Source organism: Parathielavia appendiculata (genome assembly GCF_033297405.1).
Source record: "Parathielavia appendiculata strain CBS 731.68 unplaced genomic scaffold N657scaffold_10, whole genome shotgun sequence".
Taxonomy (NCBI): Eukaryota; Fungi; Ascomycota; class Sordariomycetes; order Sordariales; family Chaetomiaceae; genus Parathielavia; species Parathielavia appendiculata.
In genome coordinates, this window is record NW_026944229.1 from 244,289 (window position 1) to 269,539 (window position 25,251).

At 56.9% G+C, this 25,251-nt stretch overlaps 10 protein-coding genes across 10 annotated transcripts; 3 read left to right on the forward strand and 7 right to left on the reverse strand.

The window, feature by feature from the left end:
- Positions 1–448: 448 nt before the first annotated feature.
- Positions 449–1,861, forward strand: N657DRAFT_682333 (uncharacterized protein; the record flags this gene model as incomplete). Its single annotated transcript, XM_062796471.1, has 3 exons — positions 449–945; positions 997–1,250; positions 1,305–1,861. The coding sequence occupies 3 exons, from the start codon at positions 449–451 to the stop codon at positions 1,859–1,861; spliced, it is 1,308 nt and encodes a 435-aa protein (XP_062645601.1).
- Positions 1,862–2,119: 258 nt separating this feature from the next.
- Positions 2,120–2,889, reverse strand: N657DRAFT_647317 (uncharacterized protein; the record flags this gene model as incomplete). The annotated part of the gene is made up of 1 exon (XM_062793285.1): positions 2,120–2,889. A coding segment is annotated over exon 1 (344 nt), but the record flags the coding sequence as incomplete, so codon positions are not given.
- On the reverse strand, positions 2,868–4,336 carry N657DRAFT_622236 (uncharacterized protein; the record flags this gene model as incomplete). The annotated part of the gene is made up of 3 exons (XM_062790644.1): positions 2,868–3,788; positions 3,869–4,046; positions 4,101–4,336. 3 exons carry the CDS (start codon positions 4,334–4,336, stop codon positions 2,868–2,870), a joined length of 1,335 nt encoding a protein of 444 aa, XP_062645603.1.
- Positions 4,337–5,683: 1,347 nt separating this feature from the next.
- On the reverse strand, positions 5,684–12,444 carry N657DRAFT_98874 (uncharacterized protein). Its single transcript, XM_062797625.1, has 2 exons — positions 6,744–12,444; positions 5,684–6,686 (listed from the first exon to the last, which is right to left on the reverse strand). The coding sequence occupies exons 1-2, from the start codon at positions 12,259–12,261 to the stop codon at positions 5,767–5,769; spliced, it is 6,438 nt and encodes a 2,145-aa protein (XP_062645604.1). The 5' UTR covers positions 12,262–12,444; the 3' UTR covers positions 5,684–5,766.
- Positions 12,445–13,222: 778 nt separating this feature from the next.
- N657DRAFT_647319 (uncharacterized protein) lies at positions 13,223–17,937 on the reverse strand. The gene has a single exon (XM_062793286.1). The coding sequence runs from the start codon at positions 17,700–17,702 to the stop codon at positions 13,521–13,523; it is 4,182 nt and encodes a 1,393-aa protein (XP_062645605.1). The 5' UTR covers positions 17,703–17,937; the 3' UTR covers positions 13,223–13,520.
- A 786-nt stretch (positions 17,938–18,723) lies between these two features.
- N657DRAFT_98927 (uncharacterized protein) lies at positions 18,724–19,796 on the reverse strand. The gene has a single exon (XM_062797627.1). The coding sequence runs from the start codon at positions 19,673–19,675 to the stop codon at positions 19,004–19,006; it is 672 nt and encodes a 223-aa protein (XP_062645606.1). The 5' UTR covers positions 19,676–19,796; the 3' UTR covers positions 18,724–19,003.
- Positions 19,797–20,985: 1,189 nt separating this feature from the next.
- Positions 20,986–21,406, forward strand: N657DRAFT_98918 (uncharacterized protein). The gene has a single exon (XM_062797626.1). The coding sequence runs from the start codon at positions 21,081–21,083 to the stop codon at positions 21,294–21,296; it is 216 nt and encodes a 71-aa protein (XP_062645607.1). The 5' UTR covers positions 20,986–21,080; the 3' UTR covers positions 21,297–21,406.
- A 1,049-nt stretch (positions 21,407–22,455) lies between these two features.
- Positions 22,456–23,537, reverse strand: N657DRAFT_647321 (Frataxin). Its single transcript, XM_062793287.1, has 2 exons — positions 23,050–23,537; positions 22,456–22,992 (listed from the first exon to the last, which is right to left on the reverse strand). Exons 1-2 carry the CDS (start codon positions 23,404–23,406, stop codon positions 22,726–22,728), a joined length of 624 nt encoding a protein of 207 aa, XP_062645608.1. The 5' UTR covers positions 23,407–23,537; the 3' UTR covers positions 22,456–22,725.
- Positions 23,538–23,686: 149 nt separating this feature from the next.
- On the forward strand, positions 23,687–24,826 carry N657DRAFT_647322 (Adaptor protein complex sigma subunit). Its single transcript, XM_062793288.1, has 2 exons — positions 23,687–23,921; positions 23,985–24,826. Exons 1-2 carry the CDS (start codon positions 23,853–23,855, stop codon positions 24,501–24,503), a joined length of 588 nt encoding a protein of 195 aa, XP_062645609.1. The 5' UTR covers positions 23,687–23,852; the 3' UTR covers positions 24,504–24,826.
- On the reverse strand, positions 24,589–25,182 carry N657DRAFT_647324 (uncharacterized protein). The gene is made up of 3 exons (XM_062793289.1): positions 25,020–25,182; positions 24,904–24,965; positions 24,589–24,851 (listed from the first exon to the last, which is right to left on the reverse strand). Exons 1-3 carry the CDS (start codon positions 25,135–25,137, stop codon positions 24,753–24,755), a joined length of 279 nt encoding a protein of 92 aa, XP_062645610.1. The 5' UTR covers positions 25,138–25,182; the 3' UTR covers positions 24,589–24,752.
- Between the last annotated feature and the right edge of the window lie 69 nt (positions 25,183–25,251).

The following is a 25,251-nucleotide window of genomic DNA, read 5'->3' on the forward strand; positions in this document are numbered from 1 at the left end:
GGAAGGGGGGAGGGTATATAGCACCGTCAAACGAGCTGGGATCTAGCGGGCGTTTTGGGTTCTTCCCTCCCCAGATCTTTCTGTGATCTCTCTGATAGTCATCCTCTCGAGCTCGTCGTCCTTTCATCGCGCGCCTTGTCACAGCACAACCTCCCTCTTCAGTCTTCAGGTTCAGCACGTATCATCAACATCTCCTTGCCCATAGCCTTCTCTTGTTACAACACGTACCTTTACCTCAACTACTCACCGATCTGTCAACCGCCGGTACATCACAGCTTCAACAGCACTTCCTCTCTATAAAGCCAACAAGAGACGAACACTTCCCAACCATCAAGACCTGACCTCTCATGTCTCGAGATCCAGGCCCCAGCCACTGACCTTCTTCCCCGCCGTTATTTCCCTCTTTCCTGGATCCTCGTACTTCACCCGGATCCACTCCAGTCGGCACATGGCATCCCGCGGCTCACTCACCTCACCGCCAACCAACCCCACCACCACCAATACCACCAGGACCAACGCTGCCAATAACAACAACCACGCGCGGGAAAGCTTGTTGAGCCGCAAGAAGAAGGAAATTGTGGACAGATCTATGGCTCTCTTTCAGCTGTCTCTGGATCGATGTCTTGAAAACTCAGCCGCTGCTGCCGTTTCTTCTGGCCTCCCCGCCACCGCCCCCGGCGGGGCCGCCGGTGTTGGCGTGGTGGGGGGGAGGAGGAGGGTAAAGAGGGGTCGGGAGGAGGATGAGTTTGATGAGCAGGGTGGAAGTGTAGGTGATGTGAAAGGGGATGTGGTGGGTGGGAAGACCAAGAAGAAGAGGGAGAATCCGAAGGAGGCTATAAAGGGCGGGAAGAAGTTTGCTTGTCCGTTTTGCAAGCATGATCCGGGCAAGTATAAGAGTATCAAGACTTGTTGTGGGCCGGGCTGGGATGATGTTCATCGGGTTAAGTAAGTTCTTTGGAACCTGGAAGAAAAGGGGGTTTCTAACCGACATGGCAGGGAACACATCTACCGCCGACACTCGTGGAAGAGTTTCTGCCCGCGCTGCTTTGAGCACTTTGATAAGCCCGAGTCGCTCAAGAGTCATCAGCGCGCCAACGTCCCCTGCAAGCTGAGGGAGAGAGCCCCGGACGCGATTACCGAGGAGCAGGAGAAGCTGCTCCGCGCCCGAGCCAAGTCACACTGCTCTGAAGAGATGAAGTGGAAGGATATGTACCGGATTATCTTTCCGGACGAGAAGGTTCCGTCGCCGTGTGAGTGTCTCCCTGGTCAGGATGTTTTCCACAACACGCTAACATCGATGACAGACTACGAAACAGAAACAGGCGGTTCGCACAAGGCCGGAAAATCCCGCTTCCAGAGCGTGGACGAGGCCAAGGAGTTCCTGCGCACCGAGATCCCACGCCTCGTCCGGCCCGAAATCGAACAGTACGTCACCACGCTCCTCGAGGAGGTGCAGGAGAAGGTGCACCAGAGGACGGCCGATATCATCCGCAACGTCGAGACGAAGGTGCTCATGACGTTTCATTTCCAGGAGGAGCAGGCATCGGCTGCTGCTGCTACCAGTGCTGTGCCTGGCCTCGGCCGTGGTTCGACCGAGCCCAGCCCGCTGCCGAGTCCAGCTGCTGTTGGCCCAGAGATGTCGTCCAGACTTGAGCAGCTCCTTGAGGAGTACAAGGACGATCAATATGTTAGTGAGCTGTGCAGTAACGTGCAGTTGGACCTGGAGGACTTTTTTGCGGGGAATCAGGAGTTTGGCGGGTGTGACGGGTTCAGCCAGGATTCGGCTTACTGGACGTCGTCGTCCAATGGTGGGCAGGGGTCGTATTCTGTGGACGGTGAGGCTTACGTGCACCGGTATTGATGTCTTGTTTTGTCATGGGTACGCTCATTGGGTTTACCCGGCGGGGGAAGCGAGTCCGTTGATTCATGTTTAACGTACTCCTATTTCTTCTTACAGCTCAGCTCAAGCTTGCTAACGAGGCCTGCAACGAATATCTGGAGTTCGCAAGCTCAAAAAAGGGCGGCCGGTCTGATTATGCTTTTGCTGCTTGATGGTGAGATTACTCCTACAGATGATGGACGTAACTGAACGACCGACTGCTGACCCCGTTCTGCAGCTGAACGTGGTCCGTCTGATGGCCAATCGGCCATACGCGCTCATTTACTATGATCTTTTCCTTCGGAAATTCGACGAGCAGGCTCGTGATCGAGGTCGCGCAAACTGCTCAGCAGCCGGTTCACGAGATCATCATACGTGGAAATGTCTTTCATGTCATTCGGAGCAAAAAGATGGACGCAATGGTGGCAGCTTAATACCAAAACATGATGAATTTCGATAGCGGTCCGCGGCCGTACTTCGCCAATGGCATCCACCCGCCTGTCTCTATGTCGACGGGAAGCGGATTGAGAGGTCCAAGAACGGGTCGCCTGATCCTGATGAGCCAGTAGGCTGGGACTGGGACGCGTGGGAACACAACGAGGGACCGGCGTTGCATGATGAAGCATCAACAGCCTTGGAAGCGAATGAGGAAGGGGCTGTTGGGGGGCGAAGCGAATAATGAGACAGAGTCTCTAGGAATCGGTGTAGATGACGTTCCCGACTGGCTGTTGATTCAGTGGGAAGTGCAAGAATCCTCCTGCATGCCGCCTCCCAAACCCAACTGCGTCTCACCGGCAACCATCTAGGCCCAAATCATGCAGTGCTCCCAGCCTGAACATGGCACACCCGAGAGTTCGTTTCGCACAATTGCGCGAAATTGAAATTTCACTAGCTGAGTCTCGCTCAAACATTCATGACGTTCCACCGCAGCACTCTTGCTTTGAACATGTTTAAGTTGTCAAGCATATCAAGCATCTCACAGCAAGCATCACCATCCATTCCCTTCCCATCCAAACCCCTCCGTCTCCTCGTCCCAATCCCTCTCCAACCGCCAGGCATCCTCTCCCTTGATGCCCATGCTAATCAGCCCACACCCACGATGCCCCCATTTCTCAGCAAACACAGCCCTACCCGCGTCAATCCACATCTTGACCCCCTTTTCAAACCCGTCGGCATCCCGATAAAACGGCTCCCCCCGACCGCCGCGCTGCATCGCCTGCCACATATTCCTTCCCGCGTTCCCACCCACATACTTGTCCTCCTCCATCTTCATACCCAACTGCACCAACGTCTCCCAGCTCTCCACATAATTCTCGTCGATTTTCTCTTCCTCGCCCTTAGCATCCTCATCCTTCTTCTCATCCTGCCCCTCCTCGTCCTCCGGTCGGATCCCAGGCGTAGGTAACAACAGGCTTGCTTTAATTCCCTTGATCCGCAACAGCGCCCCGACGTCGGCCAGGACGCTGCCCACGTCGAGGATTAGGCCGATGGTGCTTTCGCGCTGCGAGAAGCCCGCCCACATCAGGCGCAGGTACGTGTCGCAGTCGGAGGCGTAGTAGGGGATCTGGGTGTCCCAGCCGCCGACGGAGAGGACGGCGTCACGGTTGACGAGGGTCAGGTGGTCGTAGGCGAAGAAGTGGTGGGCCCATTTCTGTTTCTGCTCCTCTTTTTGGGGAGGAGGCTCGATTTTTTTGGGGGAATGTGAGAAGGAGGAGGGTGTGGTGGTGGTGAGGTCGCGGAGGGTGCGGATGGCGTTGGTGTAGAGCGAGTTGTACGGGGCGGAGGTGGAGTTCTCGTGGGAGAAGACGAGGAGGTCTTGGTGCGTCCAGAAGAAGTAGGGGTGGGATCGCTCCAGGGCGGTCCAAAGGTAGAAGTTTTGGAGTTGCGAAAAGGTGAGGAGGGTCGGAGTCTGTCACTGTGGTCAGTCATAAGGTATTCAAACATGAGGGGGTACTATTAAGGGATGCGTAGCAGGGGTCGGGGACGCACAATAATGACTCTTACACCCAACATGGCCAGTTGAGTGTGGTTCAGGTAGAAAGGGTTTTGGAGCGTCAGCTTGCCCTCCCGGTTTGCGAACATGACGCCCGTGTTCTCGACCACGTAAATGTCCTCGGCCGGCCACCCGGCGGCGATATAGCTCACCACGCACTGCAGAAGCTGTGGCCTGCCCAAAACGTCAGTCTGTTCATGCCACTACGAAGTGATTTGCTCGACTTACCAGTTACGCGTGAAGCCCACAAACAGCGGTGGTGGGCCGCCGGCAGCCATTTCAAACCTCCAACGTCGCGGGGGAGGGCGTGATGTCCTTGGGGCTCGGAGAAGACTCTTTTCGGGCGGCGGATTCTGGGAGAGCAGCGGAAACGGGTCTGGTATTGGGATCATTGGAGGAGGGGGCGGCTTGTATGTCTTTTCCCGGAGGTCCGCAAATGGATTCGTCCAGAGGGAGAAATCCATCTGACGGCTCTCCGGCGCCTGTTCTTCCGAGGCCCGAGTCTCGTCCAAAAGATTCTGTTGGCCGTACGTCCGTCGTTTGAGGATCCTGACGGAAACTTCCGACAACAGGAAACAGACGAACAGGGCCGCGATGACTAGACGCAACGGGTGGCGCCGCGACATGATCCGAGATGACCTGGGGAGGTACACCATCTTGAACGTTGGCTGAAGATCGGAACCGGAAGCAAAGCTGTCTGAATGGTCGTGCTGCAATTCAAAGACGTTCAAGATAAAGCATAACAAAGCACGACAGATTATGGTCTGCAGTGGACGCAACTGGGTGTAGCAGTGACTATTGATGGACGGAAGCGGAATGTGGCTCTGCCACCCTACCAGAGCTCAAATAATATACGAGTCAAATCTCACTCTCCCTTGACATCTGCTCACGTTTTGCGAGCCCGTGCAGATGCAGCATTCATCAAGGTTTATGTACCATGACCGGCTTGTGACGCGGAAGCTGGCGGACGGGTGGATCTCCGTAGTTCCTAGTCTTCGGTGATATCCAGGGGCTTGCTGTCCATCGTACGGTAGACAGACCCCTCTGATACAGGGCCCTTGTAAACGTGAGCGCGGTCAACCCCAAGTTTTAGTGTTATATCGTAACTGTGACATGATACATGATCTCCACGATCCCGGGTCTGATGTGGTCCAGTTTGAAAATGCTTTTATACTGACAAAGACTTTGCGGGTCTCAATATGCAATGGCACGCAAGGACGCAGGACTGGATTGATTAATATGTTCCAATTCACCTTCCTATCAATAGTTACTCCTCCGGTAATCGACCAGGTATCCGCCCAAACCACGCCAACATCGTAGCTCGGCGCCATCTACATATCTCAACAGCCTGACCCTCCAAACATAAAGCTGAATTACCCAACACAGTAGATTTTTCGTCCCCATCTTCTCGTCTGCGGAGCGAAGCAATGAACAAAGGGAAAACCATGTGGTGCTTCTACAGCAAGAGAGAAAATGGATAGACAACGGCGATGGAAAGAAAAAAATTGGCGGTCAATATTCGGCAGATTGTATACCTGCGGCTCCCGACACAGACAAGGGGGTATGTAAACGAGTAAACAAATGAAAATGGGATGGTGACAAAAAGACCCAGGCGACCTGTCCTGCAGCTGTCCACAATGATGCCTCTCCTTTACACATGTACAGTGGTATATCCCGAAACAAATGAATACTAACAGCGAAAAAAGAAATCTGAGAAAAGAAAGACATTTCACAAACGGAAAATAAGTCGTAAGATCAAAGTGGGAAAACGACAGCAAAGCAGAGAGTAGAATCCGAGTGTCAGTCATCCGGAACCCTCAACCTAGCCGGCGCAAACCGACCAGCCGAGATTGGAAAGTGCGGCATGGAGCAACCCACGCACCCACGCACCCACTCACTCCTCATCAACGCCCCCCAACCCACCCGTACCCACACTCCTCTCCCGACTACTCTTCTTGCCCAACCGCAAAAGACTCAACCTCTTCCTGACACTGTTGCCGACCCCCCCTTGGCCCACGCCCTGATGCATCTGCACCGGCGGCGCCTGCCCATGTCCATGTCCCGGCAGAAGAACATGCGTCTCATACACTCCTCCCTTCTCCCCCGCAACACCACCGCCAGGACTCGAAGAAACAAACACCTCTGACCCGCCACTGCCACTCACGTCAGTGGTGCTGGTAACCCACCCGCCATCGGTCCCCGCCACACTCGGTGATGCATGGACGTGGTGAGCATACGGACCGCCGGTCCCATTAGCAAAATGAACCCGATCCACCACCGCCCGGCCAGAAGATGAAGCCGACCCGGCTTCCGGAGCAGCTATGTTGTTGTTGGTGGTGGTCGTGACCTGCGGAAAGGCGCGGAAGAAACTCCTTCTCTGGGTACTAGCAGAATTAGCACCAGCAGCAGCACCCCCATCCTTAGCAGAAGCAGGAGCAGAAGCGGACGCCGACGTGTTGCTCTTAGTCGCAGAGATGGGCGCTTCAGGCTCCTCGTGAATGGCATCCCCGTTAACGGCGTGCTGATGGTCTTGCTTCGGCGGGTCCTTTTTGCGGCCGCCGAGAAAGCTGAGGCGCGGGCCGCGGCTTTGGCGGAGGGAGACGGGCTGGACGATGGTTGCTTGTTCTGTTGTGACGCTGTTGGGAAGGGCGGCGCCGGCGTTTGAGGGGGTCTTGGCGCGGGCTTGGTTTGGCATGCCGTTGCCGACGGCCGAGGAAGCGGAGCGCGGCCAGGTAGGAGAGGGCGTGATGGTGTCGCGGATGGGTTGGGCGGGGGTGAAGATAGCGATTTCGGGGGCGTAGGTAATCTCGAAGACTGCAAGGTTTAGTTCATGGCTCATGGACGGTGGGCGTCTTAAAAGGCGAAACTTACAACGCTGCAGATCCTCGAGATGCCGTGTGAGGATCTCGTTCCCGCTCTTCGCAAACGTCGCCAGACACCTCTTGAGCATGATAGCATGGTCCAGCAGCGCTATCTTGATAGCATTCTCCTGCGGATCCAGCTCCGGCGGCTCGGCCTCCTCATCCTCTAGCTCGCTGGCCGGCAACCTTTCTCCAGCCTTGGACATGCCAGGGACCAGCTCTCGATACACCACCACGCTGTTCTCTGATTTGGGATTCACGCTGATGCTCACGGCATCCACCAGCAGCTGCGCCGACTCGTCGCCGCCCTCGCCATCGGCGACCTTCTTCTCGAGCGCCGACATCTCCGTCGTCTTGCGCACAATGCGCTCGAGCGCCGTCTCTTTGGCCGACAAACGCACCTCGTGCGCTCCGACAATCTCGCTGCGCCGCAGAATCGTCGGAAACGGCTCGGCCGTCGTGTAGACCACCTTCTCGACGTAGTGCTCCACCGGCGGGCCGATGGTGATGCGCTTAATACTAGTCGAGAACGCCTGCGGGTGCGCAGAGACGAGATACTCCCGAATCACCTGCGGCACCCTCGCGCGCTGGAAGACATGGTGGCTCAGGTCGCGATGCGGGCTAAGCGACGAGATGACCAGGAACTGCCCTTCGACGTCATCGATGTGCTCGCTGGTGACAATCCTGGCCGCGGGGTACATCTCCTGCATGCGGTCGGTAAAGCTGGAGGTGCGCTCGGCGGGGGAGCCCTCAAAGACAAACTCCTTGTCGCGCACGCTGGTCGGGAAGCCGAGGCCCTTGAAGACGACCTTGAAGTACTTGGGCACGAGCTTGTCGCTCTTGGCGATGGTCTCGTAGATGGAGGCAATGGCGCGCTCGGTGCGAGCGAGCTTGGCAAAGTCGAACGTGTTCGTCTCGTACTGCGCCTGCAGCTCCTTATACGCAGCCAGGGCGCTGCTCCAGGCCTCGCCATCCTCAAAGTGCTTGATCATGTCGAAGTAGATGCGCTCTTTCCGTTCAAAGTGGCTCTGGGCAGGGAACTCAGGGTCTTGCAAAGCCGGCGTCGTTCGTAAAGGGTCCCAGTCGTACACGTCGGCATGCAGTCGGAGGGCCAAGCCCGCCTCGGCGTGGTTGCGAGCCTCAGCCTGGAGGTTCGCCAGCTGGTGGACATAACGGATGAAGATCTCCTCCTTTTGCATATCCCGCAGGAATTCCATCAACCGCAAGCGGTGAATGAGATGCGAGGCCTCGCCAGACCCATCCCCACTGTAGACCGCAACCAACAGATCCAAGAACACGTCCACTGTATCAGTCAGCTCCCGCAGCGCGCTGTAGAGCGGCTCGTCCTTTACCGCCGCCAGTGGCTCAAACCGATCCAACAGCTCACCAACAAACAGTTTCTGCAGTATGCTCTCCGTCAACGGCTTCGTTTTGCAGTAGACATCCAGACAGTCAATCATCTCGGTCTGAATGACCGACAGGTCCTCACTGAGCGTCCACTCGCTGACGATCATGGTCTGCAGAACCTCGACCGCCATTCTCCTCAACCCCTCATGTACACTCAAACAGAGCTCGACAATTGGCGCCACCAGCGTCGGCACGTACTGTACCTGGTACCCGCCCATCTTGGGGAGGCCGTACCGCGCCCTCTCCTCGACCGTCGTCTCCCAGCCGATAGCCTCCCAGGTCCGCCTGAGCAGCTCGGCCCCGTGCTCCCGCACGTCTCCGGCAATCTTCCACACGGCGCGGCGCTTCTGCTCGGGGAACGTCTCGAGCGCGAGCGACGGGCTGCCGACGAGCTTCAGCAGCGTGGTGAAGAACAGCTTCCATAGTTCCGTGGGAAAGTTCTCGGCCTCGTCCGGGTGCGGCAGGAACGAGTCGAGAAGGATACCGGCGAGGTACTGCAGCGTGCGCATGGTGGACTTGTGGTGAAAGATGTGCACGCTGAGCCAATCGTCCGGGAACGTCTCGCCCTGGAGGATGCTCATGTGCACGCGCAGGCAGTTCTCGACGAGCACGTGAAGGTCGTCCTCGGCGAGCTCGAGTTGCATGCCGTTGGGGGAGTTGGACACGGCCGAGAGGACGGCCGAAAGCTCGGTGAGGGCTTCGTCAAAGGCAGTCTCTTTTGTGATAGGGCGAGAGGGGAAGGGGTAAGTGGTGGGAAAAAGAAGGGAGAGGCGGTTTTTGGGACGCTTGGGGACGGCTTGGATAGCGAGATAAGACTGGATAATCTTGGGGATGTAGTCGGGAATCTCCGGCCCGAGGTGGTCCATCTGGCTGGCGAGGACAGAGCAGCAGAGGCGGACCTGGTCTTTCCAGAGGTCTGTGACCTCGTCGATGTGGCCCCAGTGTGGCGCAATCCAGCGGACGGTGTTGGCGCTCAAGGCAGACCGCTGCTCCGGCTGTGAGAAGATCTCGAGCTTGGCGTACTTGATGATCAGAACCAGTTTGTACAGGACAAGTTTGCCTTTGACGGCAGAGCAGGAATCCATGAAGTCAATGGCGATATGTAAGATCTCCTCGGTCGTCAGAAGGCCAGCCAGTTCCGGGAGCCAGGTGTGAAAGTGCTGGACAGCAATGGTCTGGCTGCCCACCAGGACCGGCGCGCTGCTGCGCATCATGGCATCAAGCGCCTTAAAGATAACGCGCAGGTGGCGTGTGAAGGCCGGGTTTGAGCCTGTAATGCCAATGCCAGCCTCCTTCTCCTTTTGTTGTCCCCGACCATGGGTGATAAACTTGAGGATATGCCGTGCAACCTTGAACGTGGCGCGAAGCCTCCTCGCGGTCTCCGGCTCTGTGGGCTTTGACAGAAGCCGGGTGAAGGACTTCACCAGACACAGCGTCGCAAATGGATAGTTGAATCTGGTCTCGGCATACTGGTCGACCAGCGGAGCAAGGTTGAATCGTCTGTCGTGAACAATATCCAAAACTCTCACTAGTGCAGTGAACACAAGGTCCTCGTAGTCGTCGTTTCCTGAGTATTCGCAGAGAATCCCGAACAGGGCATCCAAGACATCGTTCAGGAGTTTGACGACTTCGATTTCAGCGACAAAAATGAACTGTTTCAGAAGCACTGGGATGCCTTCTCGAGACGAATCCTTCCAGGCCAGTAAGCCCAAAACTACGCGGTCCTGAGAGAATCTGGTGCTGCAGAGGTACGTCTCGACGCGTAACATGGCGAGCGGCCCCGTCACGTCGGCTTGGTGCTCGTCTCTTGCTCTGGGAGAGAAGGGGAGACTCAGATACCCACCCTTGCCCTGCGGTCCGGCGTGGGGCGTGGCCGTGTGCTCGTCGAGCCGATACAGTAGCAGGCCGTGCTGGCCATCGCGGATGAACGCCTGTTGGTCCCACAGCGGCATGTACGCGACTGCAAACGGCTGGTTCGGAGCATCTGCCAAATGCATGACGACGTGTCCCTGGTGGACGTCCTGCGGTGTCAGGACAAGCTTGACGGTCTGCCGCCAGGGCTCTCCACGTTCAGTGACCACTGTCTTCCAGGTACTGATGGCCTCAGCGTTGGACGAGGGGTATATGCAGTTCTCAACGCGTTCGCCATCCGGCCTGCGCACCTCGAGCGTGAGCTGGAGGTTGTTCCCGTGGAGGTTGTTTGGAAGCGCCGTTGGGCTTCCGCCAAATTTGGACAGTAAGGTTTGCCGGCTCAGGACGGCCTCGTCAATTGTCAGGTAGATGTCGGACCGTGGCTTTGTCGGTGCGCCCGAGAATCCCATTTTCTTGGTCTTGCAGATGTTGGAAAGCACGGTCGGGGTCGCTTTAATCAGGGCGTCTGCATCCGGGCTCTTGAAAGCCCGAATGTGGACCTGCAAGCGCTCGGCTCTCCTCGATTTCTCATAAGACCCCGTTTTAGTGTCCATGATGTCTCGTATTACCGGATCCCATTCTTCGCCATCTTGCGCCTCGAACGAGTTCTTCGCAGACGGCGCCCATATGCTGACTATGTGCTCAACCTCGTCATCCTGCTTCATGACTGAGTTCAGCTTCAGCACGCCCACGCCAACCGTTCTCTCGGCTGTCTGAGTAGCGTGGCCGTCCACCGAGGCGCGCCCAGCCTTGGAGTTGGCCGTGCTCGGGGGAAGCCCATCCCTGCTTTCGGCGCCTGCTGTGACCGGTGATGCTGCTTCTTCGGGTTGCTCCGAGAGCGAGTCCAGCCTGGCGTTGCCCCTCGAAAAGGGTGACCGCGTGCTCTTGCCGGCCCACATCAGGCTCCTACGCACCGATTTGCCTCCGGCGGACAATGGCGGCTTCGAGTGATCTTTTGAGAACTGTGGCAGCGCCTGTCCCATGGACTCAGACCGTGAGCTGGGCTTGGTAGCCACCACCTGCTGCGACGCACGAATCTTGACAACCAACAAGAGTTCCGCATCAGCGGAGGCCACGTCGCCGATGTCGCTGGCGGTCAAGTCAGCGAAGAGAGTGCGCATTTCCACGTTTCTGGCCAAATGGACCATTTGCCCACCGGCGGGCATCTCGACTATGTAGCTCTCGGTAAGAGGTGTCAGCGCTCCCCCGGGGCTTTTGGTGGCTAGGTAGAGAACGAGGGTGGTGGCCTCGGTGGATGCGCCGGCAAACCCCTTGATATCTACCAGCAGGTGGTGAAAGGCAGTCAGCTCGACCGTGTTTTTCGGTGTCTCGTCCAGCAGGCTCATTATGGACTGCAGTTTCGTTATCTCCACCACCGAGTCGTCCCCGGTGAGTACCCGCCCGCGCTCGTGCGGATCGCGAACAATGACCTCTCCCCCACAGAGCTTGTTGACACGGACCAGATCCCAGACGGTCTTCTCGCGGAGTATTTCGTACTCCCAGGCCGTCAGCACGTCGTGTAAAAACTGCTGGCGCGCGAGGTTGAGCGAGGTGATGAGTTTCGACAGGGTATCCAGCTTGGCGTACTGGCGCGACAGCAGCAGCTCGTGGAGGTTCGTCGAATGCCATTCTCGCAGGCAGGACGCGATTTCGTCAATGAGAGGCTCCGAGGTCGAAGTTGGGGTCTCGTCGCCAATCTTCAGCATGGGCACGGGCGCTGGCGGGCGCGGCGCACTCGGGTCGCGCTTCGCAGGCACCGACAGCAGTCCATGGGTGCCATTGGGCAAGGTGGTCTTCGCCCCGTCTTTCCTCCTCTTTTCCTCGCCGTTAATGCCGTGTATCCCGCTCGTGACCGAGTCCCCCGGCCCCGCCTGTGTCGCTGTTGGCCCAGGCGCCGGCGAAACATCCCCGCTGTCGATGCCGTTGTCGGTCTCGTCGCTGTCTCCCAGTACTTCGCGGATCTCGACGCAGCTGCGGGGAAAGATGCCACTAAAGACACGGGCTTCAAGGGTCTGTCCCTTGACGCTCGTCAGACCAGCTAGCAGGCTCGGCGGTGCGACCAGGTATCCGCGGAGCCAATTGCCGTCCGGAGTCTCTTCGATGATGTACAGCTCATCGCCGAGCTCGAGGGGGAGGTCGGCCGGGCTCGAGGCGGCGAAAGGATATGTCGCTACGGCGAAGGCGATGCGAGGCAGCGGTTGCCAGGGCATTGTGTCCGACCGGACGGCATCTATGGTGTTTTATCGGATCAATCGCGTTGCAATGGGTATCACAGGTTGGTTCAGAAATCGATCCTGGAAAAGCGGGCGGTGCGCGTGCCTCTCAATCCGGGTTGGGAGCCGCTATGTCAGATTCGGCCAAGCCGTTCGTCGTATTCTGGTCGTCCCACTGGCCTCGTAGAACGGGTCTCAGCAAAGGCGGCGGGTTATCGCATCAGGGAAGGTGAGCAAATGTCTTGGAGTTGCAGTCGTCCAGGAATTCCTTCTGCATCAGGGGCGGGCGACGATCATTGCCAAGCTGCGGCGGGCTGTGGGTCGTCTCCAGGGACAGTCAGGAACAAGGACCCCTATCAATCGTCTACACAGTACACAGTAATTGGGTGAAATTCAGCTCGCGGAGCTCTGGTGCAGATCTGATGCGTCGACAGTTGCAATGCAGGGATGCTGCTTGTCTCGACGCCAACCTAATTTGGCGATTTGGACAAATTGGGTCAATTGAGAAAGGAGAGCTTTCAAAAAGGAGGACAATAGAAGCAACTATGAACAACTTGGTGAACAATAAGAAAGCAGAAAAACTAACAAATAATTTTAGCTCTTGATGAACCAACAATAACTGCGAGTAAGAGGATTGGGAGCATGAATTGGGCTTGTGCACGGGCCTCTCCGCATGAAAATCGTCAATGGTGGGAACACTTACGGCGAACATGCAGTGGCTCAATTGATCGGACGTGCTCGAGCCGTGCTGTCTGAAATGAGTTCTGGATATCATCCTATTTGCAGCTTCAGTAGCACGGGCAGATGGTATTCTGCGAAGTCCAGGGCTGTGAACGTTCGCAGAGCCGAGAATCCAAAATATACCAATGAGTTGTATTGAGTGGCGGGACCAGAAGAGGGAACAAACATATCATGGGGATGAGGCGCCCACTAGACTCACGGGTCCGATGCATACTGCTTGGTAACTTTCGACAACTCTATTATCATCAGGCATATCCAGTTTACTGTCGCTATGCATGCTAACATCAGCCAACAAAAGAAACTAAACACAAAAGAAACTAAACACAAAAAAGAAACTAAACACAAAAGAAACTAAACACAAAAGAAACCATATCCTCCTCTCATGCATGCATCAATCTCGTTCGCACTTGCATCCATCCATGGCCATGACATCTCCACAAACATCAGTTTCGTCACTCAACATCCGCCATTCACCACACCCATCAAAACCTTCCAGATTGCCAATATGGAGCCCTCTAAAACCACCCCTTCTTACACCCCTTGGTCCCCTTCGCCTTTGCCTTTGCCTTCGCCCCCATCTGCTCCTCAACCGGCACCGAGACCGTAATCCGCACCGTCTCTGTCTCGTACACCGTCTCTTCGACCGTCTGCGGCACGGCAGTCACCACCGTCGACACCGTCTCGGTCTGCGTGACGACGCTGACCCGTACCGTCTCGGTGACCGTCTCAAAAACCCGGACCGTCTTGCGCTCCGTAACGAACGGGCCGGGGATGAAGAGCGAGGCGGTGGATGAGAGGGCGGAAGTGGTGGTGGTGGTGGGAATGGCTTCGTCCATGTCGAGGTCGGCTTCGCAGCTGTCGCCGATGGGCTTCTGTTTGTGGTCAGCCGGGACCTTTATGGAGGTGTCGAGGTCGTCAGTTGATGGTGCTATGGCAGTAAACTCGTCCTTGTCCGAGGCCTGTTCAACGTCCGTTTGTGCCCCTTCAACAGCCTGAAACGATGATGGAGTTTGGGCCGCTTCAGGGTCGGGATCGGACGGAACAGCCTCAGCTGCGTCATCGATCGGATTCGAGTCCATCAGATCAACTTGCTCCCCCTCTTCCAGCGAACGTGAAGAGCCGTGCTCAGCCTTCCCTTCAACAGCTTCCTCGACTCCAGGTTCCTCCTGATACAGCGCCACCCCTCCGACCATGTTGACAGGATACTCCAGCCCCGGCAAAGCACAAACATCTGTCATGCGCCCGTTACCGTCCACCTCCTCCGCACCCACGACCTCTGGTTGGGAGACCTGCTCATCAGCAAGGACAGCCTCTACCTCCAAAGTCTGCTCCACCTCAGCCATACCGCCCCCCTCTTCAATCACAGTGACGGTGTCGGTCCCCCGGGACGCGACATCTTCAGAGACAAAGACCTCAGGAGACGGCACCTGCATACTGTCCTCAGACTCAACTGTCTTCGCAGAAGCGCCACCCGCTTCCACAACCTGACCACCCACAACATCTCCCATCTCCGTTCCCCATCCCGCCTGCACCTGAGCCAGCACCTCCTCCTGCCTAGGCTCAACCTGATATTGATATGCCTGCAAAAGAGCACCAGCACCAGCAGGCGCAACAGCACCACCACCAGGCTGCACCTGTAACCCCGCCTCCATGCCCATACCCGGCCGGTGCTTCATCATGACGACCACGAACACGCATAGCACAATGATGGCCACATTCTTGGGGTCGCGGAGCAGGACCTTGAACGCCTCCATCAGCAGCTCGACGAAACCCGAGTTTTCGTCTAGGACAATAGGGTTGGAACGGAATCGGGTACTCTGACCCTGGGCGCTGTTACGCCTCCCGCTGGCAGGCTGATGATGAGTGGCACCGGAGGCGTATATGTCCTCTGGCGGTGGCGTGGGGTGGGTGTTGTGGGGGTCGCTTTGGTACTGGTGACTGCCCGTATGGTGGCGGTGGTGGAGGGATGGGGACGAATTGTCGGTGAGCAGTGGCATGGGAGGATGCGCGGTGGTCAGGGCGTTGGATTGGAGGTAGGGTTGGCTTTGTGAGTGGTGATGGTGCTCGACAGCAGCCTGCATCGGTGGAGCAGGGAGCTGCGCTGGGACTGGAGCGGGCCCGGTGTCGCCGTAGATTTCGCGGAGCCGTTCCTCGTCGCGGCGCCGGCGCTCCTCCGAGGTGTCAATCGGCTCGGTGGGGCGTGACTTGGCTTGATACGGACTGGGTGTAGCGGCGCGGACAAGCGTGGTTGACGATTGCGTCAGCTGCATTGCAGACGGGGGAGGGGAAGACATGAGGGCGGTTTGGGCGGCCGTGTCATGCTCAGTCTGCTGCCGGCTCGGAGCACGCAGTGCCTCGTCTGGCGAGGCCGCTCTTTTGGCCAACCCCTCTGGCTCAGGCGTGCGCCGCAGTTCCAGCTCCAGCTCTAGCTCCTGCCGGCGCTGCTGCTCCTCCAACTCCAACTGCAGCACCCCCAGCCGCTCCAGCTGATTCTGCACCACCACATCCACAATCGGCTCAACCTCGACATCAACCCTCTCCATCTCCTTCCAGCACGCCTCCCAGGCGCCAGCCCGCATCAGCCCATTACTGGCATACACCTTGACGCGAAACACCTTCCCCGGCCCAAGGTCCTCATAGCGGATCTCATTTCGGCACGTGTTACACCAATGCCTCTTCTCCTCTGTCTTGCCCTCCCGCAAATCATCCTCATCTTCACTCTCGTCCTCCAAGGCGTGGGAATTCGCCGGCCCGAGATAATGCCCACATTCCAGGATCCTGGCCCGGCGCCGGACCGGCAGCTCTAGCGCCTCGAGCAGCCGCTCCTCAAGCACTTCGTAATCGTTCTGCGGGTGTGGCAGCAAGATGCCCCTTTCAAGCACCGTATCCCCAACGCGGTCCTGCAGTTCGCGCCAGGCGTCGCGCAGCATCTTGAGCTGCTCGGACGGCTCGAATGACGACAGATACGGTTCTGCCGTTGTCGTCGTCTCGTCGAGTGCACTGAGGGCCTTGGCCCCCTGCATTACCGAGTCCAGGCCGTTGAGGACATCGCCCCAGACCCAGCGCAGCGGTAGGAGGGTGACGTGCAGGAGCACGAGCGGCGCGGCCTCTTTGCGGGGCTTGAGGCGCGGCGGAGTGGAGCGGTTTCTGGGCGAGTACTGAGCCGAGACGGTAGGGCTGCCGAGACGTGAGAGAGATTGCTGCTGGAAGCGCTTACTGGATCGGGGGGAGCTGCCGTTGAAGACGGAGGGAGTGGGCGAGGCCATCTGCATGGCGCGGATCTCGGAGGGTGTGCGGAAGGGCATGCGTGTCTCGCGATTGGTAGGGATGAAATGCTTGTCGTCGTACTGGGAGAGGCCCGAAATAGTGGAGAAGCCTGACACGGCGCGCGGGGAGTGGCTGGTGCTGGAGGCGTAGGATTCGCGGCGTGAGAGGTGCTCCTTGGCCTGGGGGGTCTTGATGTCGGTGTCGTGGGCGTCGAGCGAGCAGAGAGAGCTCCGCGCGCTGCGGTCGCTAAACACATCGTCGTCAGGCTCGTTGTGAGAACTGCTGTCACCGGCATCATCGCTGGATATGGAGCGTGGGGGGATGTGGCGGATGTGAGTGTCGGAAGATTGCCGGCGGCTGGAAGATGGACGCGCGATGTAGGTGCTCGGAACGTCGTCGCCGAGGATGTAGGTGTCCTGCGAGCCGGTGCTGAGGAGCGAATTGTCAAAGTCGTCCTCGTCTTGCCTGACCGCTTCTCCGCTCTTGCGCTTCTCGATCTTGGCGACGACGGCGCGCGCGGCAGCCTGGATGAGGGCCTCTGTGCGGAGGGACGTTTTTCTGTCGACAAAGCTGCGGCGGCGGTCGCAATTTTCCTCCTCGACGTTGGTGTTCTTGCTGTTGGGCCTGGGCTTGGAAGTGTCTGGGAGGTCTTGGCTCTCTTCATCCTGGGCTTGCTGTGTCGCTTGAGGAAGGACAGCGTCTTCGGCTGGGGTTTCAGATGGTGCCTCAGTAATAAGTGAGCTCGGCCCTGGTGCTATCACTTCATCGCATTGTCGGTGATGTTCACGTTTTTCTAGTTCCGGGATAGGGTCGGCGGCAGACTGCTCGGCCTGTTCGGGCTCGGCTGCGTCGTTTGTCTCGGTCTTGGGAACCACATCGTCAGTGACAGGCATTAACGGTTGTTCCGTTTCGGTGACAGGTTCCTCGACTGGCTCAGGTTCAGGGCCAGTCCCAGAGCCAGTCTCTAGTTCTTGAACGGCCTCAGTCTCTGGGCTCGGTTCCGGGGCCGGGGTGTCTTCGCGGGTTAAGGTCTCGTCAGCTTCGGCGGTGACCTGGGCTACTTCCTTAACCTCGGTCGCTGATGGCTTGTCGGAAGACTTCGCCATGGGCTCCGACCCCGGTTGTTGTTCCTTGATAGCAGCATCGACATATGGTGGTGCTTGGTCCGACTCCTGCGTTGGGTGTTCTTGTGTGGCCCGTGCCTCTGCCGCAGCAGCACCCTGAGGTACTTCCTCTGTACCCTCCACCGCCTCTTCCGTAATCACCTCCTCCAGTGTCTCGGGGACAACGGTAGGCTCCTCCTGGACCTCTTCGGGCGAGGGCGGCATCTCGGTTGTTGGGGTTTCGTCGCTCATTAGTTCGCTCAAACAGGAAGGGTCGACATAAATTTTGAAGTCCAGATCGAGCTCTGGAATTTCTCGTGGCATCATAGGAAAAACAGGTTCAAACAAAGCAACGCGCAGCAGCCAAACGTTTATACAGCGACACGCATCCCTTGATAACTCGGGGCAACCCGTGAGTGCCAATGGAAATGTCGGGCCGAGTGGAGCGGCTAGAGCAGTGATGCGCTGGCAATTGTACGTAACGTCGAGGCGAGGCGGACTGTTTTGGTGGCGGGAGCACCCGACTGGTCTGGAGCACCGACAGGCCCCAGGGGGTTGGGCGGTGACAGGTCATGATGAGTTGCGATACTGGAGGCTGGAGCTGCTCGGCCAATTGTGTGCCGAGTAAACAAACGGTTGCCACGGAAATTGGCCCGCTGCTTCTCTTGGCGCCCTAGACCTGCTGTCAACTCTCGAGTAAGAACCAATTGTCGGATTGCAATGGAAGAGTTTCCGGAATGGAGCACCCCGCTGTGGCATTTGATGGAAACCCCCGAGTCGAACTTTACATACTAGGTAAAGTAGCCGGCTTCAAAGTCAGGGTACGTCTGTAGCGACTGCCCGTCCTTCCTGGTAGGACGAGGAGAGCGCCCATAGAAGACTTCCTTCCCGCGGTAAGCTTCTGTTTCATCCGTTGACAAATTTTCCGAAGTATAAATCCCTCCTCGAGATTCAGTTCCAGTTTTCGCTCACCCTGTGTCTGCTTCAAGTTAGCACAAACACCGCTCTTGGTGAGGTATTGGGCGCAACTCGAGCACCAAGACCTTTCCACTGAACATTGGGCCTGCATTTGACATCCTCTGATATCTTCAGGTTGGATCTGAATTCCTTGTTCAGCGAGCGTCTGCTGTCTGCCCTCTGTCAAATCCTAGACTTTGCCATGTCATCGGGCCCACGACCGAGGACGCCGTCATGGTAGGAGCCGGGCAAGTGATGCGGACTCAAGGGCGAACCGGCGAGTTTCTCAGCTGCCTTGGCAGGGGTTGGGGATATTGTCAGGAAAGGACAAAGACAACAAACAATCGTCCATCGTTGGCCCTCATACCAAGTGAAACCACCGCGCCTCAAACCCACCATCTATACCCTCATCCTGCATAACCCATGCAGATCCGCCTCTTAAGCAATTCTTACCTTTCTTCCCCGCCCTGATTTCCCGCCGCTCCCTCAATCCTCTTCTCCACATACGGCGTCCTCGCCCCATAGAAGACAATCACCTCATCACCCACCTCAACCTTGTCCAGCACAAAAGCCATATACCACCATCCGTGATCGCAAACCGCCGCGGCCACGCCTTCTTCCCAATAAGGTCGCAAAACCTTGAATGCCCCATGGTATCGGGATACGTCCGATTATCTAGGCCCAGCCCATACAGCCGCTCGCATCTCGCCGTCGTCCCCAGACGACGGAGAAGACATGACCAGCGCTGCCAGAGTAAGATTTCCGTATGCCTGGAAGTCCTGGGCAACGTGCCCCGGAGCGGGAATTACGATTCCCGTGTCGTCCTCGGATTCGTCGCCGACAAGGGTGGGCCAGAATGCTTCAGTCCGGCTGCGCGAGGCCGCAGCGTCCGCAACTGTGGCGGTAATACACGGGCCCTTCTCCATGTTGGTGCTGCCGTGGGGGCTACTGTTCACGTCTCCGGGCGATTTACTGCTGCCGTCGCTGTGTAATCTGCCCATGTACCTACGTTCAGAAGTACGGGTGACAAGGGTTGCATCGACCTTTGCCGCAGGGTACACCGCCGGCACCAGCCTCTTAACCAGCCCCCACATATTCGTCAACCAGGTACCCGACTTGTGGGACATCGATTCGGCATCATTTGTGAGGCGAATGAGGGAGGGATAGTCGGCCGTTGAGGTGATGGGGAGGGCCTTGTCGAGCAAAGGGGCGATGGCTAGAATGCGGCCTGCTAGGAATCCGCAGGCCGACAGTACTCTTCCGCCGGGACACAGTTGAAACGGAGGAAGATGAGGAAGGACCGTCGGCGGTGTGTTTGTGCTTGCGGGTTGTCTAATGGCCATAGGAGGGGCGGGCTGAGGGGTCTGGGACCCAGGACGGGAGAGATTCAATAAGCGGGGATTTCATGGTGGCGTGGTTGATTCTGCCGGCGATGTTGAGTAGAGAAAAAGTTCGCCTGTTGCATGCAGTGCCAAACGGTGTTATAGTAGACTTGCTGCGTGGTGAGGTTATGGTCGGGTTGGAGGCTGGGGTTGTTGGCTTCGCGGCCAAGGCCGAGGACGGCAACAACCTTGTCGCGGGCTTCGATGGCGCGAGACAGCAAGCCAAGAGGAGAACGTCTTGAAGTGGGAGGGGTCCGTCGGCGAGGACCGCGAGCACAGCGAGCACTCTGGGGATCATGTCAGTATATAGTCACTCGTTTCGGAGGACTCTGGGAGTTCTCCAGTAAGCAATTCAAGTGCAAGATTATCAAGTACTTTTAGGACATTGCTTATTGGAAACCATTTGGCTTCACCGAACCTCACCCCGTTATCATTTCATAACCTTCAGGAGTCCCGTTCAGAGTTGGGCCTTGCGAGATTCATCACAGTATACCAGCCGTGGTAAAAGGTCCTCTAGAATACATCCCATGCCTATAAAATAGCCGTACGGAGAGCCGCAAAACCAAGTCGTTGAAGATCTGGATAGTAGTCCTCGACGTAGCCCTTCAGCGATTGCCAAAGGTTCTCTATCAGGTTGAGGTTTGAGCTTTGAGCAGGCCAGTCCAATAGCTCAAGTCCAAGTGCCGCAATGAGACGCCTCGTTGACTAAGTTATATAGGTGTAACGGCACGGCTGATCGGGTCGGCAAAGCCCGGCGGCGGGTGCCAGTTGTTACAGCTTCATAGTGCAGCCAGTAGTTCGAGCAGTCGGATTGAATAATTTGTACCCTTTTCTGGGAACATGGTATGGCTGCACGTTGTGTGCCGCTACAATAGGCAGCAGCATTGTCTTTGTTAGAAGGCGAATTGGCAGCTGTAGGTCTCTAAGAATTTTCAGCGTTCACACGCCCGTATCCCTCCTTCTAAAAAAACCTGGGTTCCTTGTACTGTCCAGTGAAACAACCCCAGAACATCCAGCCGTGTGATTTCTTCCGAAGAAGTGCCCAAGTTCGAAGGTTTTCGGTAGAAAATATAGTGATCTACCTCTTCCACATAGGGTTATTAGTAGCCCAAGTCTCATCGCTAAAGATAACCTTTTTCCAATCCTCAGGATTAGGTCGTAAAGCCAACTGCTCATACGCGAAGGCGAGTCGTGCGGCCAGGTGCTGAGCAGTCACTTCAATCCTGCGGAGGCGTTTCCTCCTTAGTAGCCCATCGATCGTAGGGCTTTAAAGATCGCAGTCTCTCTGAAAAGCTTAAGCCCCGGGATATAGTACTTCAAATCGCCCCATGGGAGCTCGTGGGAAGAGGCTGTCGGCTTCGAGGTAATGACGGACAGTCTCTTTCTGCGGAGTACGGATCTGGGGCTTGATCGGTGTAATAAGGGGGCGGTTAGGTACGAGGAACCCCTATCTAGTTTCCTTGACTGGTTATTCTCATATGTAACGTATAGCTTTCCCAAATTCCTTGTTCCCCTGTCTTGTTACAATTCCTTCCTCCTCCTTGCACCTGATGCACCAGCTCTAAAAATACTGACGTGGTAGAATTACACAGCCACAGGTTGGCGATGCGGGCGTTTTGACCATAAGTACTGTATAAGACCAACCAATCAACGAAATCTCAACGGCGGCAGCAGTATGGCTCTTGTGCTTGTACACGCCGACTCCGCAATCGGGCGTCACGCCCGAGCTGAGTCATCTTAATCCCACCACCGGCTCCCACTAGAGAGACGGGTCCGTCTCGCTTAGTCATCGCAAAAGTGTATTAGTCATCACAAAATGCATCTAACGCGGCCGCCTCCCCCGCGACTTGTCGAGTCGATTGGCTAGCGCATGAATTGCACTCTGACCTTCGCATGCATCTCGTCGTACATCTGCAATCCGGTTGTAAATGTCTTGCCTTGTAGCTAGTGAGCCGCTCTGCCGTACGAGTGTCTGGATTTCCTTCGGCGAGATACCGGCATTCGAAAAGCTTGCAAGCTGTGACGTGCCTTCAGAAAGTTGCCGGTGAACTGGGTTTGCCGATGGGTGCTGGCTTGGCTCATGGTTGTGTACCGCAAAGCGCTGATCGGGACGATGCTTCAAGATCCAGCCGCCGCCGTTAGTCGTCTCTTTTGCTATAACTGAAAACGGGCAATTCGTCCTTCGAGTTGTTGATTTCCGTTGACGCTCCAATACGCCGCTAGGAGGATGACGAGATCGATCGCATGCGTAGATCACTGTCGGATACCATTCTTCTCCTTCGTCGACCTTTGGGTAGCAAAGGCGTAGCCTCTTGGCTTAGCCCACGCGTTGATCGACTCCAATAATGCCTGTCGAGACTCGAAATGGCGTTCGGGAGGAAGGCAGTCGCCTGGGAAAGTCTCCATGGCGATGGCGATGCGATGGCGATGGCGGTGTGCTGCGGGCGCGGGGGAGGCGGCCGCGTTAGATGCATTTTGTGATGACTAATACACTTTTGCGATGACTAAGCGAGACGGACCCGTCTCTCTAGTGGGAGCCCCCACCACCTTCGCTAAGGTACCTTTATGATGGGGCTATCATGGATGGGTTGCCGGCCTGCTCTCTAGACCCGCCACATGTAATAGAATGAGTGACCTCCTCGAGCCTCTAGAGTGGGCACAGGGTTGCGGTTTGCGGATTCACCTTTGTGTTAGTTGGGTCACTGTGGGATGTTGAGACTACATGGTGAATGCGCCGCAAGTACCAGTAGTGTGCAATGTCCATTTTCTGCGTTCACAGGCTAGCCCACAGTTTTCTACACACTTATTGCACAGCAGACACAAGTCTCCCTTCAAGCCCAATGACCTGTACTCTTCCAGCGATGAAATCAAGGTTCGAACCCACCGGCTTGACCAACCCCCTGAAACACCATAACCCAATAATACAATACAGTCCCGCCTGTCGAAAAAGCCCAAAACCAACCAATCTGCGCCTATCCTTGGACCTTCCCCATAACCGCCGTCGGAGGCTGCTAGCTCCCGAGCTCGGTGTCGGTTACGCGCAGGTCAATGCCCAGCTCGTCCATGAGCAGGTCGTTCAGGGTGGATCCGTCCCTAAGGTACACCCAGTCGCCCGTGGCCGTGTCCTGCTTCTCGTGCTGGCCCTCGCCGAAGACGACGTAGTCGTAGCGCTTGGGGCCCGTCTTGGGCGACGACAGCCAGATCTGCTTGTTGGGCGGCTGCTTGTTGATGACGTACGTGCCGATATGCGGGCCGAGGGAGAGGGTCAGGACGCCGGACTAGGTTTGCTTGTTAGTGGCTGTAGTGGGTATGTGTGAAGAGAAACGTTGGTTTACAGAGTACTCAACGTCCACATCCTCGCGCGTGTCCTGCAGCGCCTCCAGATGGTTGAGAAGCTTCTCCATGTAGTCATCGGCAATGGTGTGGTACTCGGCGTCGGTGATGTCGGCTGGGGTCCTGGTGACGGGTGGGGTCTCTGGGTTCTTTGGTGCCTTGTCATCCGGAGTGATGCCGCTGCGGCTGGCGCTACTTGAGACAAGACGACGACCTGGGAGGGGGAGAGACAGCCGAGGCGCAGCATGCAGAAGCGCTGGCACAGCTGAGATGGCTGGAAGGACGGTCCGCGCAACCTTGGTAGTCTGGACGCCGCGGCAGGCGATGCGGGCGAGCTTGGAAGCAATCGGGCGCGCCATGGTCAAATATCGGATGCTGCAGAGGGTTTACTGCTCGAGAGGATAGTACTAAGTCGGGCTTCGTAGCTCAACTAGTGCAACAGAATCGACGATCGTAGCTTAACTCTCTCTCTCCGAAACATCGACCTAGAGGGAAGCGAAGTCGAGCTCAGCAAACAGAGCTGGAGGTTCTGGAACGATTGGGTTCGAATGCCCCACTTGGTTGCCAATTGCCGGCAGGCACAGTGCAACGCAAGCCTGGGTCCAGCACGGGCCACATCATTTTGATCGCGTGGGGTGTCGCACGTCATGTCTTTGAGTGGCCTCCTCGCCAGGAACAGGCCCGAGACACCGAGATAGTATTCCATCCAAATCGCGACCTGTTTCTGACACGCTCAAATCTGGCAACAACCCGAAAGTAATGAGAGCGTCGTTATAGCACTGCCAGATACTCATAACCTCCCGATATGATCAACGCATTCCTTGTCTTCAATGGCCAAGGCCAGCCCCGCCTAACCAAGTTCTACACCCAGCTCGTCCGTCTCCCACTCCCCCTGACCAGGGCACCACCACTCAACAACTGACACCACTTTTGACAGGATACATCAATTCAACAACGCCTCATCTCTGAAATCTTTACGCTCGTCTCCAACCGCGCCCCAGGGTCCTGCAACTTCCTCCCCCTCCCGCCCCTCCTCGCCGCCTCGTCGACAAGCAACACCTCCTCTTCTGCTCAAGACCAAAACGACGTGCCCTCGTTCGTGACCTACCGCAACTATGCGACGCTCTATTTCATCATTATCTCGACGTCGACCGAGTCCCCCCTCGCGCTGATCGACCTGATCCAGGTGTACGTCGAGGCGCTGGACCGGCTGTTTGAGAACGTGTGCGAGCTGGATTTGATCTTCAACTATGAGACGCTGCATGCCACGCTTGGGGAGATGGTGGTTGGCGGGGTGGTGATTGAGACAAATATGGAGCGGATTGTTGCTGGGGTGAAGGCGCAGGGGACGGTGGCCAAGCGGCCCGTGAATGAGGGTCGCGGTGGAGGGGGATTGGGAGCGGGATTGGGCGCGGGGCTGGGGATGGGTGGGATGGTTTGGCCTGGTACGAGGTGAGGTTGGTGTACTGGCTGGATGATACGACATTTCACGGCATGACATGGCATCACGGAGTTGGCCCATTGGCAGGAGCAAGCCGAGTCAGAGAGCGTGACTGGAAGGTGAGCCGAGAGCTCCGGCATCATTCATTCATGGCGGCCAGAAATCGCCGCGCCATTGCTGCCGGGTATCCAACGCCAAACTCCGGGTGGTGGAACAATACTATACAACAGGTGAGGGGACAGTATGGAAACGATTTCCACATCATTACTTGCTGGACGCCTGTGAGGACGGCTTGTCCTTGATGGTGAGCTTCCTCGATTCGTCGGTAAAGACGCCAAAGAAACCCCAGAACTTCTCGCGGACCTGACAGACAGTTAGGACGCAGGTTTGGCAGATTATCTGCGGGACAGCTCACCGGGTCGAACGGGGTCGGAACATCCTTCCAATCCATGAAGAGCACCATGTATGTAACGACAACTAGAGCCGGGGTCAGGGTACATGAGACGGAGAATGAATCGGCGGCCACCCTACATGTCATGGTGCATAGTTGCGCCACCCGGACAAACTTGTCCCACCGTGGCCGAGCCGTTGCGAGCTTCAGCCTCCGCTTGTACTTCTTTTCAAATCGAAGCTGTTGTGGCGGTGTCATGTTCTTGATGTCTGGCGGCCATACTTTTTTGAGCTTGTAAGGCGGACTTCGTGCCGCTGTGTTCACCGGCGCCTTCGCGGTCTGTGCTAGCCGCCGTACGAGCGAGGGGAACAT

Coding starts and splice junctions, on each gene's coding strand:
- N657DRAFT_647322 (XM_062793288.1), top strand. CDS start 23,853: ATGATCAACGCATTCCTTGTCTTCAATGGCCAAGGCCAGCCCCGCCTA. Junction 23,922..23,984: donor CCAAGTTCTACACCCAGCTC/GTCCGTCTCCCA, acceptor CACTTTTGACAG/GATACATCAATTCAACAACG.
- N657DRAFT_98927 (XM_062797627.1), bottom strand. CDS start 19,675: ATGGCCATTAGACAACCCGCAAGCACAAACACACCGCCGACGGTCCTT.
- N657DRAFT_98918 (XM_062797626.1), top strand. CDS start 21,081: ATGACGGACAGTCTCTTTCTGCGGAGTACGGATCTGGGGCTTGATCGG.
- N657DRAFT_98874 (XM_062797625.1), bottom strand. CDS start 12,261: ATGCCCTGGCAACCGCTGCCTCGCATCGCCTTCGCCGTAGCGACATAT. Junction 6,687..6,743: donor TCTCGAGGATCTGCAGCGTT/GTAAGTTTCGCC, acceptor TAAACCTTGCAG/TCTTCGAGATTACCTACGCC.
- N657DRAFT_647321 (XM_062793287.1), bottom strand. CDS start 23,406: ATGGCGCGCCCGATTGCTTCCAAGCTCGCCCGCATCGCCTGCCGCGGC. Junction 22,993..23,049: donor ATGTGGACGTTGAGTACTCT/GTAAACCAACGT, acceptor AAGCAAACCTAG/TCCGGCGTCCTGACCCTCTC.
- N657DRAFT_647319 (XM_062793286.1), bottom strand. CDS start 17,702: ATGATGCCACGAGAAATTCCAGAGCTCGATCTGGACTTCAAAATTTAT.
- N657DRAFT_647324 (XM_062793289.1), bottom strand. CDS start 25,137: ATGACACCGCCACAACAGCTTCGATTTGAAAAGAAGTACAAGCGGAGG. Junction 24,966..25,019: donor GCAACTATGCACCATGACAT/GTAGGGTGGCCG, acceptor CCCCGGCTCTAG/TTGTCGTTACATACATGGTG. Junction 24,852..24,903: donor TTCCGACCCCGTTCGACCCG/GTGAGCTGTCCC, acceptor ACTGTCTGTCAG/GTCCGCGAGAAGTTCTGGGG.